This window comes from Chiloscyllium plagiosum, unplaced genomic scaffold, assembly GCF_037043375.1.
Source record: "Chiloscyllium plagiosum isolate Xiang-an unplaced genomic scaffold, Cpla_swu_hap1 HiC_scaffold_44, whole genome shotgun sequence".
NCBI lineage: Eukaryota > Metazoa > Chordata > Chondrichthyes > Orectolobiformes > Hemiscylliidae > Chiloscyllium > Chiloscyllium plagiosum.
In genome coordinates this window covers 20,384,557-20,402,345 of record NW_028270182.1, presented here as the reverse complement: position 1 = coordinate 20,402,345, position 17,789 = coordinate 20,384,557, and the positions used below count along the sequence as shown (strand labels likewise).

The 17,789-nt window shown below is 46.0% G+C and overlaps 1 protein-coding gene across 6 annotated transcripts in view; it reads left to right on the top strand.

Moving 5' to 3' along the window:
* LOC122548360 (arf-GAP domain and FG repeat-containing protein 1-like) overlaps nucleotides 1-17,789 on the top strand; it is a 96,686-nt gene that overhangs the window by 41,351 nt on the left and 37,546 nt on the right. For 5 of the 6 annotated variants that reach the window (XM_087982915.1, XM_087982913.1, XM_087982916.1 and 2 more), the window contains exons 3-6: nucleotides 3,861-3,976; nucleotides 5,177-5,327; nucleotides 9,410-9,563; nucleotides 13,219-13,341. In XM_087982915.1, the coding sequence (XP_087839041.1) occupies nucleotides 3,861-3,976; nucleotides 5,177-5,327; nucleotides 9,410-9,563; nucleotides 13,219-13,341 (544 nt within the window). The remainder of the gene's footprint in view (nucleotides 1-3,860; nucleotides 3,977-5,176; nucleotides 5,328-9,409; nucleotides 9,564-13,218; nucleotides 13,342-17,789) is intronic. The other variant, XM_087982919.1, reaches the window with a different exon arrangement.

The following is a 17,789-nucleotide window of genomic DNA, read 5'->3' as shown; positions in this document are numbered from 1 at the left end:
CCTCTTCCAGTTCCAGTTGGGTTTGAGGGTCTGAGAGGCCCACTGGCTTTTCCATGGTCACATTCTCTCCTCTGGCTGGCTGTGTGCTGCTCTGATCCTCATCCCGCAAAGCCCCTACTCTCTTTTAAACTGCGCAGAGTATAATATGTTTCTCACACGAGGGCCTGAGAACTCACTGCTCGACTGTGCGGTGAAAGGTGAAAGGGAACAGTGCAGGCCACCAGTGTGAGATCAAAGAGAGTGCGAGACCGATAACTGTCTGCACAGTAGCTCACTCTGTAAGCGGCAGTGATTGAGGAGTTCCTGGGCTGTGAACTTCTCCAATATTTAACTATGCAGCTCCCTTTGGTGCATCTTGTGCCTCTGAGTAGCAGAATGTCTGGGCTTTCACCACCAATGCTTGGCTGCGTGGGAAGACTTGAGACCCACATAAGCTGCTAGTGAGGAGTTAATTATCAAACATCCTCAAACATATGATCTGACTAAACCACAATAAAACTCAGCCCAGCAGCACTGATTCATGTTAAAGCTCACCTTTATTGCTGCAGAGTATAACTGTCCATTAACCATTTACTCCTGAGGGTGTAATGAATGCTGCACAGTGCATACTTGTTGCTCGATGAAAGGTCTGAGTGTTTACCTGACTGGCTCCCTTCAATGTTGACTAGTCACACTGGAGCACGCTCTCTACTTCACTACCTGCTTCAACTGTTTCATCTCAGGAAGCTGAAATATTCCCTCATTCCCAAATTCAATAGTAATTAAAGGCAATGATTGGCACCAGTTGAAAGCACTTTGATTTCCTGAACCATCTTTCTATAACCTCCATTCTCACTGGTGGCCTGCACTGTTCCCTTTCACCTTTCACCTTGATTTCACCGCACAGTCGAGCAGTGAGTTCTCAGGCCCTCGTGTGAGAAACCTCACTGTTGGGCCTTCGGAGAGAAACTGCATTCAAAATCTTTTTTTTTTCCAAAAGCAACCACAGTTTGTTCAGAAATCTTTTCAGACAGTGTCTGCTTTGAAGGCTCTTGAGTTAACTTCTGATGGGCTGTATTAATCTCTGTAGTCAATCACTTGCGTTTATGTAGTCCCCTTAGCAAGATCCCCTCAGAGCTGCGCATCAACCTGAAATATATCACAGTTCCTTTGGTGGTGTTAAGTCAAAATCCTTCCCTAATAGCACTGTGGGTGTCTTTGCCCTCCAAGGATTATAGCAGTTCCAGCACACAGCTCCCCCCACCACTACCTTCACAGGGTGAATAGGGATGGGTAATAAACACTGGCTCAGCCTGCAGCACCCACATCCGTGAATGATTAAATAAAAATGAACAAAGTCAGTCCTCCCAAAGTACTTCAAAGTATTGAGGAAAACCTGACACTGAACCACAAGAGATATTAGGGGCTGATAAGATTAGTCAAAGTGGTAGTTTTTAAGAAGCTTGAAAGAGGGGAGACAGGTGTTTAGGAAGGCAGTTCAAGAGCTTAGAGTGCAGAAGCTGAAGGCTTAGTGGTTGAATGAACAAACATCAATGTTGATGTGGACAACATTTGAGGAGCATGGAGCCCTTGGAAAGTTGTAGATGAGAGGCTTATACTCCTGAAGAATCTGACTTGAATGTCGCCTCTTTCTATTTGATAATAGTTAAAAATCTCACAACACCAGATCATAGTCCAACAGGTTTATTTGGTAGTACAAGCTTTTAGAGCGCTGCTCCTTCATCAGGGGGTAGGATCATAGGACGCAGAATTTGTAGCAAACGATCATAGTGTGATGCAACTGATGCAATATATTGAACAAACCATGATTGCTGTTAAGTCTCTCATCTTTTAGAATTTGTAAATCACAGAACTTCCTTCAAGTCACAGTCTCAATGTAACTTAAAGTTTTATTAAAATAAAGTGACCTATCAGCTGAGACAATGCATTAAAGGTGTGAGGTTAGAGTCTGCCTGTATTCCAATCTTGAGTCAGACTGGTTCTGTTTCCAAAGTAGGAATTTATAAAATGTCACATGGATTATAAAAAATATTGACTGCCTGCAGATTGTGTGCTCTTTGAACAAAATAGAATGTATCTGCCCATACAATTGTGCAAATGCAAGTTCACCCCAGAGACTCGTGTGTGTGTGTGTGTGTGTGTGTGTGTGTGCGCGCGCGCACATGTGAGGGCGGGAGTGTGCGCGTGTGTGTGCGCGCACGCGGACACGCACACTCGTGAGGGAAGGAGAGACTGGGTGTGTGTGTGTGTGAGAGAGAGGAGGGGGGGGGGTGCCTAGGCAATAGTATTGTCTGTGCCCTGGCTGCTACATTGGTACAGTTTATCCTGCCCTTTGTGATGTGTTGCAGACATGAGGTGAGTGCTGCTTGCTGTCTGTACACTGCTACCATAGTATATGCTCATATTCTGGTTCAGCAGTCTTCATTGAAGCAGTCTCACCTGACCAGCATCATCTCTGGAGTTATTTACTCATTTCTATTGCCCCTCTTCCTCCAAGTCCAGTTTGTGATGTGACTGCTTCTGAAAAACTCTCCCGCAAAATAATATCATCTTCCTTCTAGAATCCTGTCGATCCATTACCTCCACAGCACTGTAGGCTTTCTCCTGGTGGGCTGGAGCTAGTGTTTATCCCTCAACGACTACCAGGTCTCAGAGTATTGAGTACAGGAGTTGGGAGGTCATGTTGCGGACGTACTGGACATTGGTTAGGCCATTTTCGGAATATTGCATGTAATTCTGGTCTCCCTCCAATTGGAAGGATGTTGTGAAACATGGAAGGGTTCAGAAAAGATTTACAAGGATGTTGCCAGGGTTGGAGGATCTGAGCTATAGGGAGAGGCTGAACAGGCTGGGGCTGTTTTCCCTGGAGCGTCGGAGGCTGAGGGGTGACCTTATAGAGGTTTACAAAATCATGAGGGGCGTGGATAGGATAAAAAGACAGTCTTTTCCCTGGGGTCGGGGAATCCAGAACTAGAGGGCATAGGTTTAGGGTGAGAGGGGAAAGATATAAAAGAGACCTATGGGGCAACTTTTTCACACAGAGGGTGGTGCGTGTGTGGAATGAGCTGCCAGAGGATGTGGTGGAGGCTGGTACAATTGCAACATTTAAAAGGCATTTGGATGGGTATATGAATAGGAAGGGTTTGGAGGGATATGGGCCGGGTGCTGGCAGGTGGGACTAGATTGGGTTGGGATATCTGGTCGGCATGGACAGGTTGGACCGAAGGGTCTGTTTCTGTGCTGTACATCTCTGTGACTCTAGGTCATTAGTGTATTGTTATTCATTGTATCTTGCTGTGGACAAATTGCGCACTAAAGTTTCTACTTTACAACGGTAGCTGCACTTTGAAAGTGCAGTCGGTTTTCCTGTAATGTGTTCCCTGAACGCAAATTGGCTTTAACGCGATTGAAGAATTTAAACCGTTACTTGTAGAACGCAAACTTATCTTACCCATATTGGCTGTAACACAATTCCAGCCCCATTAGTTTAAATGGCACAGCTATTGCGCGATTTTCTTATAACACGAGAGCGGAACTATCGAGTTACGTCAGAACCGACTGTGTTTAGTTGGTTGTGAAGGATGTTGAAATCTCCTGAGGTGGTTTAACAATGTCCTTTTGTCCCCCCCGGTGTTGTAATCTAAGGGCACCACACTGGCTTGCTTTCTTTCAGTTTTCCTGAAGAGACCACTCTTTCCACTTGAGTGCTGACAAATCATTTGACTTTGGGAGCATCGCAGTGGAACTGAAATCACTTTTCACCTTGAATCACTCGATAGCGATGAGGAGCTACAACCCCAGATATGTGTGTCAGTGTCTGTAACTTTCTATTTTTTTTTTCTCCTTTTATTCCTATGCAGGTGTGTCGGCAGATTTGGCTAGGCCTGTTTGATTCCCGATCATCAGTTATACCAGATTACAGGGATCCGCAAAAAATCAAGGAGTTCCTACAGGATAAATACGAGAAAAAGAAGTGGTGAGTAATCATGTGTCATATTGCTTCTGCAGTGGATCGAGGGTCGAGGTTTATGAGGGAAAGGCAGGAAGCTTATCAGTGATGATCTCATTTAATGGCAGAGTAAACGTGATGGGCTGAATGGCCGCCTCCTGCTCCTCGGTTTTCTGGGGTCTTTTGATCTGCTGAGGACCATTTGGATAACTCCAGTTCCTAATGCCCTTAGCCAATCCTCTTGCTGCTGTGTGATTTCGTAGCAGGTTGTATAAGGTGTGGTTGTGAAGTAGCACCAGGAAACGCAACTCAAGCATATACCCACACCCCCATCCCCACTAATTTCTATCACCGTGGTCATGTAACTAATTAATCATCTGGAGATTTGTGCTAATGTTCTGAGTTCATGGGTTTGAATCCTACTGTGGCAGATAGTGAAATTTGAATTCATTACAATGCTGGAATAAAAAGCTAGTCTAATGATAACGTAACCACTATCAGTTGTTATAAAAATCCGTCTGAGTCATTCTGGGAAGGAAATGACTTATGTTTACCTGATCTGGGCCTACCTGTGACTCCAGACCCACAGCAATGTGGTTGACTTGTAATTGCCACCTGGGCAATTAGGAATGAGCAGTAAGTGCTGATTTAGCCATTCACATCCATGAACGAATTTTTAAAAAAAATTCCCACAGAGTGTATTTTACACCGAAATATGGAGTCCTGTGAGGTCTCTAGTACTCTGACCAACTTTGGGCAAGTTCAGATTGCTATTTGACAACAGTGATTATTACAAGCAAGTCAGATTCCATGCTCTTCCGTTTGGACTAGTCATGTGCCGACTTGCCAGTGACAGTCAAATGTAAAGACTGGGAATTAGAAACAGAAACTGGCATTGATTCCTCCCCACATGGGAAGGCTTGGCTGCAAGGCTGGCAAATTTAATACTTGATTACCTGCAGTGTAGTGAAGTCAAGGGCATAGTGTGATCCAGCATTATATTGATGGGGATTGCAGGGTCTGCTTATGAAAGTCCTGTTGTCTTATCAATTTTGTAATTACTTTTTTAAAAAAAAAAGAAGTGATGTGACAAATTTGGAATTGCTGACTGAATGGCCAGTGGAACACGTGAAATGGACTGTAACATGGTAAGGTTAGTATGTTTTAGCTTCAAGGGCAGACTATGTGTGCTGTTCTTGTTGAACTTACTGTGGTCTTTACTTGCAGGTATGTTCCTCCAGACCGGGTAAAAGTATCTGCTGCCACGTCAGCTACGACGTCCCTTAGCAGCAGGAGTAGCACACCTGACGTCAAACCGCTGAAGACCCTCATGGGAGATTCAACTCCAGCCCTGAGCGTCACCAAAAGTGCTGCGCAGGTAACAAGGCAGTGGGAGCGCTGCATGTTTCCTAATTCGGGAGTAACAACAGACACCTGCATTTATAAAGAGCCTCGAGTGAACTAAGGCACTCCATTTTTAATCAAATTTGGCCCCAAGCCACTGAGAAAGGTATTAGGGACAAGTGACAGAAGGCTTGGTCGGAGAGTCGTGTTAGAGTTGGAGAGCGAGTTGAAGCAGTTTAGGGAGAGAATTCCAGAGCTCCGGCCCAGGCAGCTGCAAATGATGGAGTGATGGGAATCAGAGGATGCTCAAGGGGCTGGAATTGGGGACAGCGAAGAGATCTCGGAGGTGTTTCAAGCCTGGGGGATGGGGGGAATATGTTGCTGAAGGATGGCACAGAGATGGGGAGGGGTGTTGGGTCTGAAGGAGGGAGAGTGGTGACGAATGTGAGCACAGAAGCATTTGCAAACAATGATGAGAATTTTAAGAGCTTTCCCGTTCTCCTGAAATGCGGTCACCTTGCTGGAAAAACATTTCTTGTGCTCTGGCAAACCTCCAGCTCCTTGATGTATGGCTGTTCTGGATAAGTAAACATAATGTCAGCTGGCTGTTTGACTATAAAGGCTACAACAGCTCCTCTCAATCCCATCCTTACTGGTGTAGCAGCGTCCATTCTCGTAACTGTACGAGATGCCCTGGGACGGTGAGGATGGCCAGTACTATAGATTGTATGTGGTATGTCCTGCTTTGTATGAAGCACCACTGCAGTTTTGTTCTTCTTCATTCCTCTCACCGTCCTTCAGGAATTGAGAAAATATGGACAGGTTTAATATACACAAGCATGTGCTCATTCAGTAACTCTCGGTTTGGAGTCAGAAGGTGGTAGATGCAAGCCCAACCCAGAGTTGTCAGATCGATAAGTGGCGCTGACTCTCCAGTACAGTTGGAGGGCTACCCTGCTGAAAGTGCTGTCATTCGGATGAAACATTTGGATAAAGGCCCTCTTGGCAGGCTGCCTTAGATCCCAGGGCCATCACTGGGAGAAAAGCACAAGTTTTCATTTCGGTACTCTGGACCAGTATTCAACCCTCAAACAGCTCTGGTCATTATTTTATTTTGTGGGATCTTCCTGTGTGCAGATTTGCAGCTGGGAATGCTGCTATTGGCTGTGAACTGCTTCCAGGCATCCTGAGGTGCTGAAAGTTGCTCTAGAAATGCAAGTTTATTTTAGATACCTTCCCAATTCCCATTGCAGGACCGGATATCGTAGCAAGCTGAGCACAAGTTCACCTTGGCTATAGGTCACCACAGTGTCACTGGAAGGTTTAACTGTAGTTCGCTGCTTGTTCCTTGAAAGGGAGTTAAATTATGCTTTCCAGTAGCTTGTTTAAAACATTAACAAACCTTTTCTCTACAGCTGCCAATGGCTCCACCGTGTAGTTCCAGCACTATTTGCAGAAATGAGGGCTGTTTTTTGGAAGCTTGGAGCACAGATACTGTGGAGAATACGTGGCCTTGAGCTGTAGCTGTTTAACATTGTTTGGCAGTACCTGGGCAGAGAAGAAATGAAGATGTCATTAATCATTGCACTATCTTACAAAGCAGCTTTAAATTCTTTTTCAGATTTTTAAAGGTGAAATAATTTAATGAAACAGTGCAGAGAGCATTCCATTGAAACTGACCAGTGTTGGTGTCAACCAGCACAAGGCCACGTATTCTCATTGTTCCTTTTTCTGCTGTGCCTCAGCTCCCATCTTCTTCGTCTCTAGTTTACAAGGGCCAATACCTGACTTCCATCATCAGATGGCCTATTTGTTTATCGTTCTGTTTGGGGATCTTGCTGTGCATCAATTAACCTTGCATTTCCTCTGTTGCATCAGTAACCACACTTAGAAAAGCCCTTCATCGGCTGTGAATGGGATGTCCTGGGGATAACGAAAGGTTCTGTATAAGTACATAAGTCCATTTCTGATATCTTTCAGCAAGATTGTTGCTCATACCTTGTGAGCGCGCGTGTGTATTCTGAGTACCAGTTTGTCCCTCATTTTACCAAGGCCTGTTACAGTTATTACGCTGGTTTGAACCAAGGCTTTAGTGTGTCAATATTTCAAATTTTTAAAGGTTCTTTCATGGGATGTGAGAACCAGAGACTGGGCCAGTATTTACTACCCACTCCCAGAAGGTGATGGTGAGCTGCCTTATGAACTGCTATAATCTGTGTGGTGTTAACACCACAATGCTGTCAGGAAGGGAGATTCAGGATTTTGACCCAGTGACACTTCAGGAAACGTTTCCAAGTCACATGGTGGGTGGCTCAGAGGGGAGCTTCCAAGGGCTGGTGTTCCCATGTATCTGCTGCTCTTGTCCTTCTCGGTGGTAGTGGTCATGGGTTCAGAATGTGCTTTCATTTCAGTAGTGCATCTTGTTGGTTGCGCACGCTGCTGCTGCTGCTGAGCATTGGTGATGAAGGATATGGATGTTTGATGTGGTGTTAAATCAAACAGGCTGCTTTGACCTCAATGATGTCAAGCTGCTTGAATGCTGTTGGAGCTGCACCCACCCAGCCAAGTGTGGAGTATTCTGTCACATGCCTAACTTGTGCTTTGTAGATTGGGGCAGGCTTTGGGCGATACAAATGGGATGCCTAACTCTTTCCAACCCCAATGCCTTTGACCTGTTCCTTATGTCAAAGGCACTATGTAAATGCAAAATGTTGTTCCCTTAGCAAGGAAGACCTTTCTCTTAATGTCTTTCAGACCCTCAAAACTCACGAGAGCACTTTAATAATAATGGAACACGTTTAAAGTGGTGTCGCTATGCTACCGCAGGTAATGCTGCAGTCAGGTTATGCACAGTGTGAGGCCACAAAACACAACATGATAATGACCAGATCCATCAATTTTAAGATCGTGTTTGAGGCGTAAACATTGGCCCCAGTGCTGGGGATAGCATTCCCATTGATAAAGAACAGAGCCTTTGGATTTCTTCACTGTTCCTGGAGACAACCCAGAGAAGGATCAGTATCTTGATCGTAGAGCTCCGACAGTGTGGAAGCAGACCATTTGGCCCAACAGGTCCACATCAACCCTCTGAAGAGAAACACACCCAGACTCATTCCTGTAATACTCCACTTTCCCCTGACTATTGCACCTAACCTACGCATCCCTGAGCCATATGGGCAATTTGTCACGGCCAATCCACTTCACCTGCAAACCTTTGGACTGAGAGAGGAAACCGGAGCACCACAAGGAAACCCACTCAGTCGCCCGAGCCTGGAATCGAACCTGGGTCCCTGGCGCTGAGAGGCAGCAGTGCTGATCTCTGAGCCATCGTGCCGCCCTGATCTCCGGTATACAGGGATTGTGCTGTGAGGAGAGTTTGACTGGGTTTGATCTGTACCCTGTGGAGTTTGGAAGAAGGAATTGAAGCCTTGTGAAACCTAGAAGATTCTTCACGGGATTTTTAGAATACCATGTTGGTGGGTGGCACGGTGGCACAGTGGTTAGCACTGCTGCCTCACAGCGCCAGAGACCCGGGTTCAATTCCCGCCTCAGGCGACTGACTGTGTGGAGTTTGCACGTTCTCCCCGTGTCTGCGTGGGTTTCCTCCGGGTGCTCCGGTTTCCTCCCACAGTCCAAAGATGTGCAGGTCAGGTGAATTGGCCATGCTAAATTGCCTGTAGTGTTAGGTTAGGGGTATGGGTGGGTTGCGCTTCGGCGGGGCGGTGTGGACTTGTTGGGCCAAAGGGCCTGTTTCCACACTGTAAGGAATCTAATCTAATCTAATGTTTCCTCTTGTGGGAGATTCTAGGAACAGGGGACATAATCTGACTGAGGGGTCACCAGTTTAAGACTACAGCAAGGGATTTCCTGTCTCAGGGCAGTGAATTTGTCGAATTCTTTATTGCAGAGTGCTGTCGAAGCTGTGTCGTTGGTATATTCGTGGCTGAGAGTTTTTTTTTTAATTAACCCGTAAGGGAATCCAGGATTATGGGAGAAAGGCAGGAAAGTTGAAGTTGAGGCTGATCAAAGCCGACCTGAAAGGCGTACAGTCTTGTGGTTCTCTTTCCTCCCTTAGACTCATTCAATCTCACTCTCTCCTCTCCTCCCCCACCTTAGGCTGCCAACCAGGCATCGGTGCAGCACCAGAACCAGCAGCCAGTGAAGAAATCGCAGCTGGACCTTTTGGCAGACATTGGAGGTGATCCTTTTGCTTCCCCGGCACCCCAGCACACTGCTGCACAGGCCTTTGGGGCCTTCCCTGCCTTTGGAGGTAAGTATACCAAACCGAAACCACAGGAGAACTGTTGGTTCTTCCACTGCATGTCTCACCTCTGATCACCAGCCCAACACCTTGCATGAGGTGCTGCTGGTTTATAGCTACAGGCCTGTACCCACCAGCTGAGTGTCTAGGCCTGAACAGTCTGACTCTGATCTATCCTGACACCGTGATTACAGCTGAACCTGCTTCCTATACAAACATATGCACCAGGAACAGAAGTAGGCCATTCTGCCCATCAAACCTGCTCCACCATTTGAAGAGGTCATACCTGATTTGTTTGCATTCTGAGTTGCACGTTCCCACCTATTCCCAATTAGCTTTAACTCCCTTGGCCTGGCAACAATTGTCCATCACTCTCATGCAAGAGCGTGGCCCTCAAATGTAGGCTGACTCGTGACCCTTCTGCTCCTCAGCCTCACCCTCACCCACAAGTGTGTTTGGCACACTTGCCATCATTGGTCAGAGTATTGTGTATAAGAGTTAGGACATCGTGTTATGGCTATAGACAAAAGGCAGCTTTAGCAACTCTGCTATGGGAGGGATGTTGTTAAACTTGAAAGGATACAGAAAAAATTCACAAGGATTTTGCTGGAATTGGAGTGTTTGAGTTAATGGGTGAGGCTAGTTGGGCTTGGGCCTTTCTTCTTGAAGTGTCAGAGACTGAGAGGTGACATTATATTGGTTTATAACATGATGAGGGGCATAGATATGGTCTTTTTCCCAGGGTACGGGAATCCAAAAGTAAAGGGCATAGGTTTAAGGTGAGAGGGGAAAGATTTAAAAGGGTCCTGAGGGGCAGCTTTATCTCACAGATGGATTGAGCTACCAGAGAAGGTAGCAGAGGCCCAAAAGAGTTGCAGCATTTGAAAGACATTTGGACAGGTCCATGAATAGGAAGGGTTGAGAGAGATATGGGCCAAATACAGGCAATTGGTTCTAGTTCAGTTTGGGAAGCCTGGTTGGTATGTACAGAAGAGTCTGCCTCTATGCTGTATAACTGTATAGGTCTGTTAATGAATAGCTTGCCACCACTCACCACGTTCCACAGTTGGGATTTTGTGATGCTGGTGTGGGTGGGTGGATTTATTTCTGGGCTTTGCACCTCATGGGGGAATATGTGGGCCTTGGGATTGATGTAGTCCAAATTTGCCTATTTGGCAAAGGTGCCATGGGTTGTTATCCAGACACGTTGAGTAAGGTCCTATTCTCTTGAGTTTAGATGGTCAAGGGGCAATCTAATAGAGTTAAACACTCCTTAAAATGCTTTTGCCTTGGACGGTGGGATTGCTATCGAAAAACTATTTTCCTTGTGAGGTGTGATTTTCAATGGGGAGTTTAAACTGACCAACCATGTAGTATACATATATTTAGATTACTTACTTACAGTGTGGAAACAGGCCCTTCGGCCCAACAAGTCCACTCCGACCCGTCGAAGCGCACCCACTCAGACCCATTCCCCTGCATTTACCCCTTAACCTAACACTACGGACAATTTAGCATGGCCAATTCACCTAACCACGTTTTTGTTTTGGACTGTGGGAGGAAATCCACGCAGACACGGGGAGAATGTGCAAACTCCACACAGTCAGTCGCCTGAGGCGGGAATTGAAGCCGGGTCTCTGGCACGCTGTGAGGCAGCAGTGCTAACCACTGTGCCGCCCACGGGGTATTTGTGGAAATCTTTTCCATTCATGCATGGAATGTGGATGTTACTGGCTGGGCCATCATTTATTGCCCATCTTTAATTACCAAAGGGCAGTTGAGAGTCAGTGTTGCTTTCGAGGGGAAGCTAGGGAATTACAGACCAGTTAGCCTAACAGAAATTGTTCCAAAATCAAGGATTGGGTACTGGTCACCTCAGGTTTCAGGGCGAGTCAGCATGGTAGTCAAAGGTGACAAAGATGGTGGACAGAGGTAAGTTGACGGATGTTGTTTACAGTGACTTCCAGAAGGTTTTTGATAAAGTCCCATGCAACAGACTGTTGGCTAAGCTGGAAGGCCATGGAACTGGGGGCAAATTACTAACCAATAAGACATGGTTTCCTGTCAAAGCTGGACTAATGGGCAAGTACTCGAGTTGGCAGGGATCTGTGTTGGGGCCTGAATTATTCACAAGAACTTGCACAATGGCATAAAAAGTCAACCCAAAAGTGGGCAGTGTTGTCGAGCATGTTGACAACAGCATGAGTGTACAACAGGATGCTTACAGGTGAATGAGCAAAGCTGTGGCAGATGGATTTTAATTTAAGCAAGTGGGAGGTGCTCTATTTCAGACTGAGAAAGGATAGATAGGGCTTTTTTTTAAAGAATACACAGTGTCCAATGAGATTTGAGGGTTCTGGTGCTTTGCTCTTTAAAGTGCCATGAGCAGGTTCAGAAATAGTGAAGGTGGTGAGTGGACTGCTGGCCTTCGTATGCAGGTGTTATGCTGCAGTCACACTAAACCCTACTTAGACCCCACTTATAGTGCTGAGAGCAAATCTGGATGGATATTTTGCCTTGGACAGAATTCAGTGCAGGTTTGCAAGGACTTTGGGGTTAAGTTGACTTAACCTGGACTTCAGGGGTTAAGTTATGAGGAGAAATTAGGCTTGAATTTGTAAGCTTAAGGAGTGATCTGATTAAAGTCTTTCGGATATTAACAGGGGCAGACAGGGTAGGTGGACTCCTTGCACTGGTTGAAGATTCCAGAATCATAGTCTAAGAATTAAGGATGGACCATTCAGAAGAGATGTTAGAAAGCACTTGGACACGCATAGAGTAGTGGAAATTTGGAAATTTCTTCCTAAAACAACAGTTTACAATAATTTACTTTTAGATTAGATTCCCAACAGTGTGGAAACAGGCCCTTCGGCCCACGCTGACCTTCCGAAGTGTAACCCACTCAGACCCATTTCCCCGCTAATGCACCTAACGTTACAGGCAATTTAGCATGGCCAATTTACCAAACCTGCACATCATTGGACTGTGGGAGGAAACCAGAGCACCCGGAGGAAACCCACGCAGACACGGGGAGAATGTGCAAACTCCACACAGACAGTCAGTCGCCCGAGGCTGGAATCGAACCTGGGCCCCTGGTGCTGTGAGGCAGCAGTGCTAACCACTGAGCCACCGTGCTTATTAAATGTAAATCTGAGAATTTTTTTATTAAACAAAGCAGGCATATGGAGTTAGGCCACAGATTAACTTTGATCTTATTGAATGACAGAGCAGGCTGGAGTGGCTGAATGGCTTACTCCTGTTCTTGCTTTCCTACATTGCTGTGACGTGTGTCTGGAATCATCAGCAGGCGGTAGAGTAGTAGAGAGTATTTCCTTCCTTAAAGGATGTCACCGAACCCGAATGAGTTTTTACAGCAATCGACATCAGACTGAATTTTTTATTCCATGCTTTTATTGAACTCAGACCTCACCATCTGCCATCAAACCCATTTCCCCAGAACGTTAGCCTAGGGTTTTGGATGACGAGTCAAATGACTGTAAACAGTACACTGCCACTTCTCCTCCATTATAATGATGTGATTTCACCCTCTATTACTGAACTAAACACGGGTTCAAAGTTAGCTTACATCGAGAAATGATACCAACCAGTCCTGTGTGACGATGCCCTGTAGGCACAGCAGTAAACAGTTTGGTTTCTCTTCCAGCTCAGCAGACCGCACATCCGGGTTTCCCAGGCTTCAGTCCGTTTAGCAGCGGAGGCTCAGCTAATGTTGGAAATTTCCCACCGGCCCACCAAGCCCCTTTCCAGGTCCAGTCCGCAACCTCAGGTATGGCACCTTACTCAGCTCCCAGTATATCGAAATCTTTGAAAGTGATCGAGGGATAGGCGTTGTGAAGGTGCACCAGCTTTTATAGGAGGCCAGAACTCTGGGCCGTTGGTATGAGATAGTCCTGTCAGAAATTCGGAAGCAGTTCCTTCACCCAGAGACGGGGGAATTTAGAACTTGCTGTCACAGGGAGTGATTGAGGTGAATAGTATTGATAACACTGGATGTGGAAAAACAAGGGAGAAAGGAATGGAAATATTTCCTGAAATGAATATAAAAGGGGCAACGTTTTCACGCAGAGGGTGGTGTGCGTATGGAATGAGCTGCCAGAGGAAGTGGTGGAGGCTGGTACAATTGCAACATTTAAAAGGCATCTGGATGGGTATGTGAATAGGAAGGGTTTGTAGGGATATGTGCAGGGTGCTGGCAGGTGGGACGAGATTGGGTTGGGATATCTGGTTGGCATGGATGGGTTGGACCGAAGGGTCTGTTTCTGTGCTGTACATCTCTCTGACTCTATGAATAGTATGTGGAGAGGTATTTCATGTGAAGCAATGAGCAGATGAGCCAAATGGTCTTTTCCAATGTGCTACACATCATATTTAGTCTGTGTCTCTCTCCCTGCCCGCCCCTCTTTCCCTGCCCGCCCCTCTCTCCCTGCCTCTCTATCATTAGTTCCTAATCCCACCCCCTTCCCCAATGTGGGGAGAAAATCAGATACCGAACAATATCAGGCATTTGTGACTGGTGAATAAAAATGTATTTGAAGAGGTCAGTTTTAAGAGTATCTGAAAATAGGAGAGTGAGAGAGACGGAGTGGCTTTGGAATGGATTTCCAGAGCTGCTGAAGGTATGACTGTTAGTGCTACCATGCGAATTGGGGTGGGAGGGAATATTAGAAATGTGTGGACACTTAATAGAAAGATCATCTCGGGATCAGGAATAACACTGAGGTCACTAACCCTTCAGCCTTGGATACTTGCCAGGGAGAAAAGTGTGGTCGGTGACTAAGGAACTGAGTTTGTTACAGGGACCAAAGGGTCACTCTTCCCAGTCTTTAGCTGAAGGAAGTTAGCACTCAACTAAGTCTGGATGTCAGAGAGCCATTCAGTCAGTTTAAATATGGAGGAAGGGTCAAGAGCCGGTCAAGGACAGCATTGGGAAGTTGTGCATGGAGTCCAAAGAGATAGGAGAGGCACTAAATGAATATTTTTCGTCAGTGTTCTCACAGGAAAAAGACCTTGCTGTCAAGGAGAATACTGAGATACAGGCTATTATACTAGATGGGACTAAAGATTCATAAGGAGGGGGTGTTGGCAATTCTGGAAAGTGTGAAAATAGGTAAGTCCCCTGGGCCGGGTGGGATTTATCCTAGGATTCTTTGGGAAGCTAGGGAGATTGCCGAACTTTTTGCTTTGATCTTTGTCGTCATTGTCTACAGGAATAGTGCCGGAAGACTGGAGGATAGCAACTGTTGTCCCCTTGAGAAAGAAGGGGAGTAGAGATAACCCTGGTAATTATAGACCAGTGAGCCCTCCTTTGGTTGTGTGTAAAGTGTTGGAAAGGGTTATCAGAGATAGAATTTATAATCATCCAGAAAGGAATAATTTGGTTAGGGATAGTCAACATGGTTTTGTGAAGGTCGTGCTTCACAAACCTTTTTGAGTTCTCTTGAGAAGGTGACCAAACAGGTGGACGAGGGGACAGTGGTTGATGTGGTGTATATGGATTTCAGTAAGGCATTGGATAAGGTTCCCCACGGTAGGCTATTGCACAAAATATGGAGGCATGGGATTGAGGGTGATTTAGTGGTTTGGATCAGAAATTGGCTAGCTGAAAGAAGACAGAGGGTGGTGGTTGATGGGAAATGTTCATCCTGGAGTTCAGTTACTAGTGGTGGACTGCAAGGATCTGTTTTGGGGTCACTGCTGTTTGTCATTTTTATAAATGACTTGATGAGGACGTAGAAGGATGGGTTGCCACCCAGAATGATAGGGTTGTTAAGAAGGCGTACAATGTGTTAGCTTTTGTTGGGTTGAGTTTCGGAGCCATGCAAACATGCTGCAACTATACAAAACTCTAGTGTGGCCGCACTTGGAGAATTGCGCACAATTCTGGTCGCCGCATGATAGGAAGGACGTGGAAGCTATGGAAAGGGAGCAGAGGAGATTTACCAGGATGTCGCCTGGTTCGGAGGGAAGGTCTATGAAGAAAGGCTGAGGGACTTGAGGCTGTTTCCGTTAGAGAGAAGAAAGATAAGAGGTGACTTACTAGAGGCATACAAGATGATCAGAGGGTTAGATAGGGTGGACAGTGAGAGCCTTTTTCCTCGGATGGTCATGGCTTGCATGAGGGGGCTTAGCTTTAAACTGAGGGGTGATAGATAATGGACAGATGGGTTCTCTCCTGTTCCCTGGATGCTGCCTGACCTGCTGTGCTGTTCCAGCAATAAAGTTTCAACTTTGATCTCCAGCATCTGCAGACCTCACTTTCTCCTCAGTAAAGATCACGCCTCAGATGAAGAGGCAGCGCCTCAAAAGCTAGTGCTTCCAAATAAACCTGTCGGATTATAACCTGGTATTGCACGATTGTTAACTTTGTCCATGCCAGTCCAACACCGGCTCCTCCAAATCATTACTCAGCGTCGTAAAGGCGTGAAATGCCCTGCCTGCAACAGTAGTAGACTCGCCAACTTTAAGGGCATTTAAATGGTCATTGGATAAATATGTGGATGATAATAGAATAGTGTAGGTTGGATGGGCTTCAGATTGGTTCACAGTACGGCACAACATCGAGGGCCGAAGGGTCTGTACCACACTTGAATGTTCAATGTTCCAATAGATCTGTTTATTGGCAGAGTACTTGATGGGAACTGATATCAGATGTTGTTGCGAGAATGATGGGATGCAGTGTCATATAACTGCGCATTCTTACAGAAATGCACACATTCCTTCATGCACTCAATCACTCGCATGAACATCCACGTACACAATATCAGATACACATATAGATGCTACAGAGGCTATCAGCCTGTTTAGTAATTTGGTATTTGGATGTTGGTGATGCTGGCTAGGCCAGCAGTTGTTGCTCTGGGGAAGGTATTAGTGAGTTAGCTTTTTGAATTCCAGTAGTCCTCAGAATGAAGGTGTACACTCAATGCTGTTGAAGAGAGTTCCAGGGTTTTGACCCAATGTCACTGAAGGCACAGGATGGTGAGTTCCTTGGAAGGGAGCTTTCAGATGGTGATGTTTCCCTGCCCTTGTTCATAATTAAAAATCACCCAACACCAGGTTATAGTCCGACAGGTTTAATTGGAAGCGCTAGCTTTCGGAGCGACGCTCCTTCATCAGATGGTTGTGGCCATCACCACCTGATCGAACAGCGGTGCTCCGAAAGCTAGCGCTTCCAATTAAACCTGTCGGACTATAACCTGGTGTTGTGTGATTTTGAACTTTGTACACCCCAGTCCCAACACCGGCATCTCCAAATCTTGTTCATGAATGGTAGAGATCTCTGGTTCAGAAAGTGCTGTCTGAGGAGCCTTGGTGAGTTGTTGGTGTGCACCTTATAGTTGGCACAGACATTGCTGCTCCTGAGCATTAGTGGTGGAGGTACTGAATATTGACGGTAGTGGTTAATGTACTGATCAAGGAGTTTGTCCTGGATGGAATCAAACTTCTTGAGTTGTTGAAGCTGCGTTCTTCCAAGCAACTGGGGACAATTCTGTCGCAGTCCTGACCTGTGCTTTCCAGACAGTGGACAGACTTTAGTTGACGTTTGGCAGAACAGCTCATTTTAATCTTATCTTTCCTGTAGTGGATACAAGTGAGCAGCTTGTTCAGCTGTTTCAGAGGGCAGTTCAGTGTCCACCAAATTATTATTGGTCTGAAGTCATGTAAATCATACTGGCTAAAGAGCAGATTTCCTTCTCTGAGGGACATGAGTGGTGAATGTTACACCGAACGTGAGACGTTGAGCCATCTGGCCTGGATTGAATTTGTCTGATGGTGCTGAGTACTGAGACTACTCACTTTGAGGTGTGTAGCCAGAGCTTCTCCAAGTACGTTGTTCTAACTGCCGTTGCTAATTCTTGCAAACTGTAGTTGAGCAGTCCTCCTGAGAACAGTTCCTTGCTCTCAATATTGTTGTGGCCTAAACAAACTGCCCTGATCCCGACTGTAGTGGTAGGAAAATGGAATAATCGTTTTTCAATCAGCTTGTTTCCTTCCCTGAAGGTGATGACCCATGCCGACTCAAGCAGCCACCATTTTGTTTGCCAGGGTGACCTTTTGACCTCAGAGGCCATGACCGTGCTGTAGCAATTGCATTGTCTGTGTGGTGCACTCGCTGCAGACGAAACGTACAGGATCCTGAGGGGTCTTGACAGGATGGATGCGGAGAGAGTGAATCTTGAACTAGGGCATCACTATTTATAAACAATGGTCGCC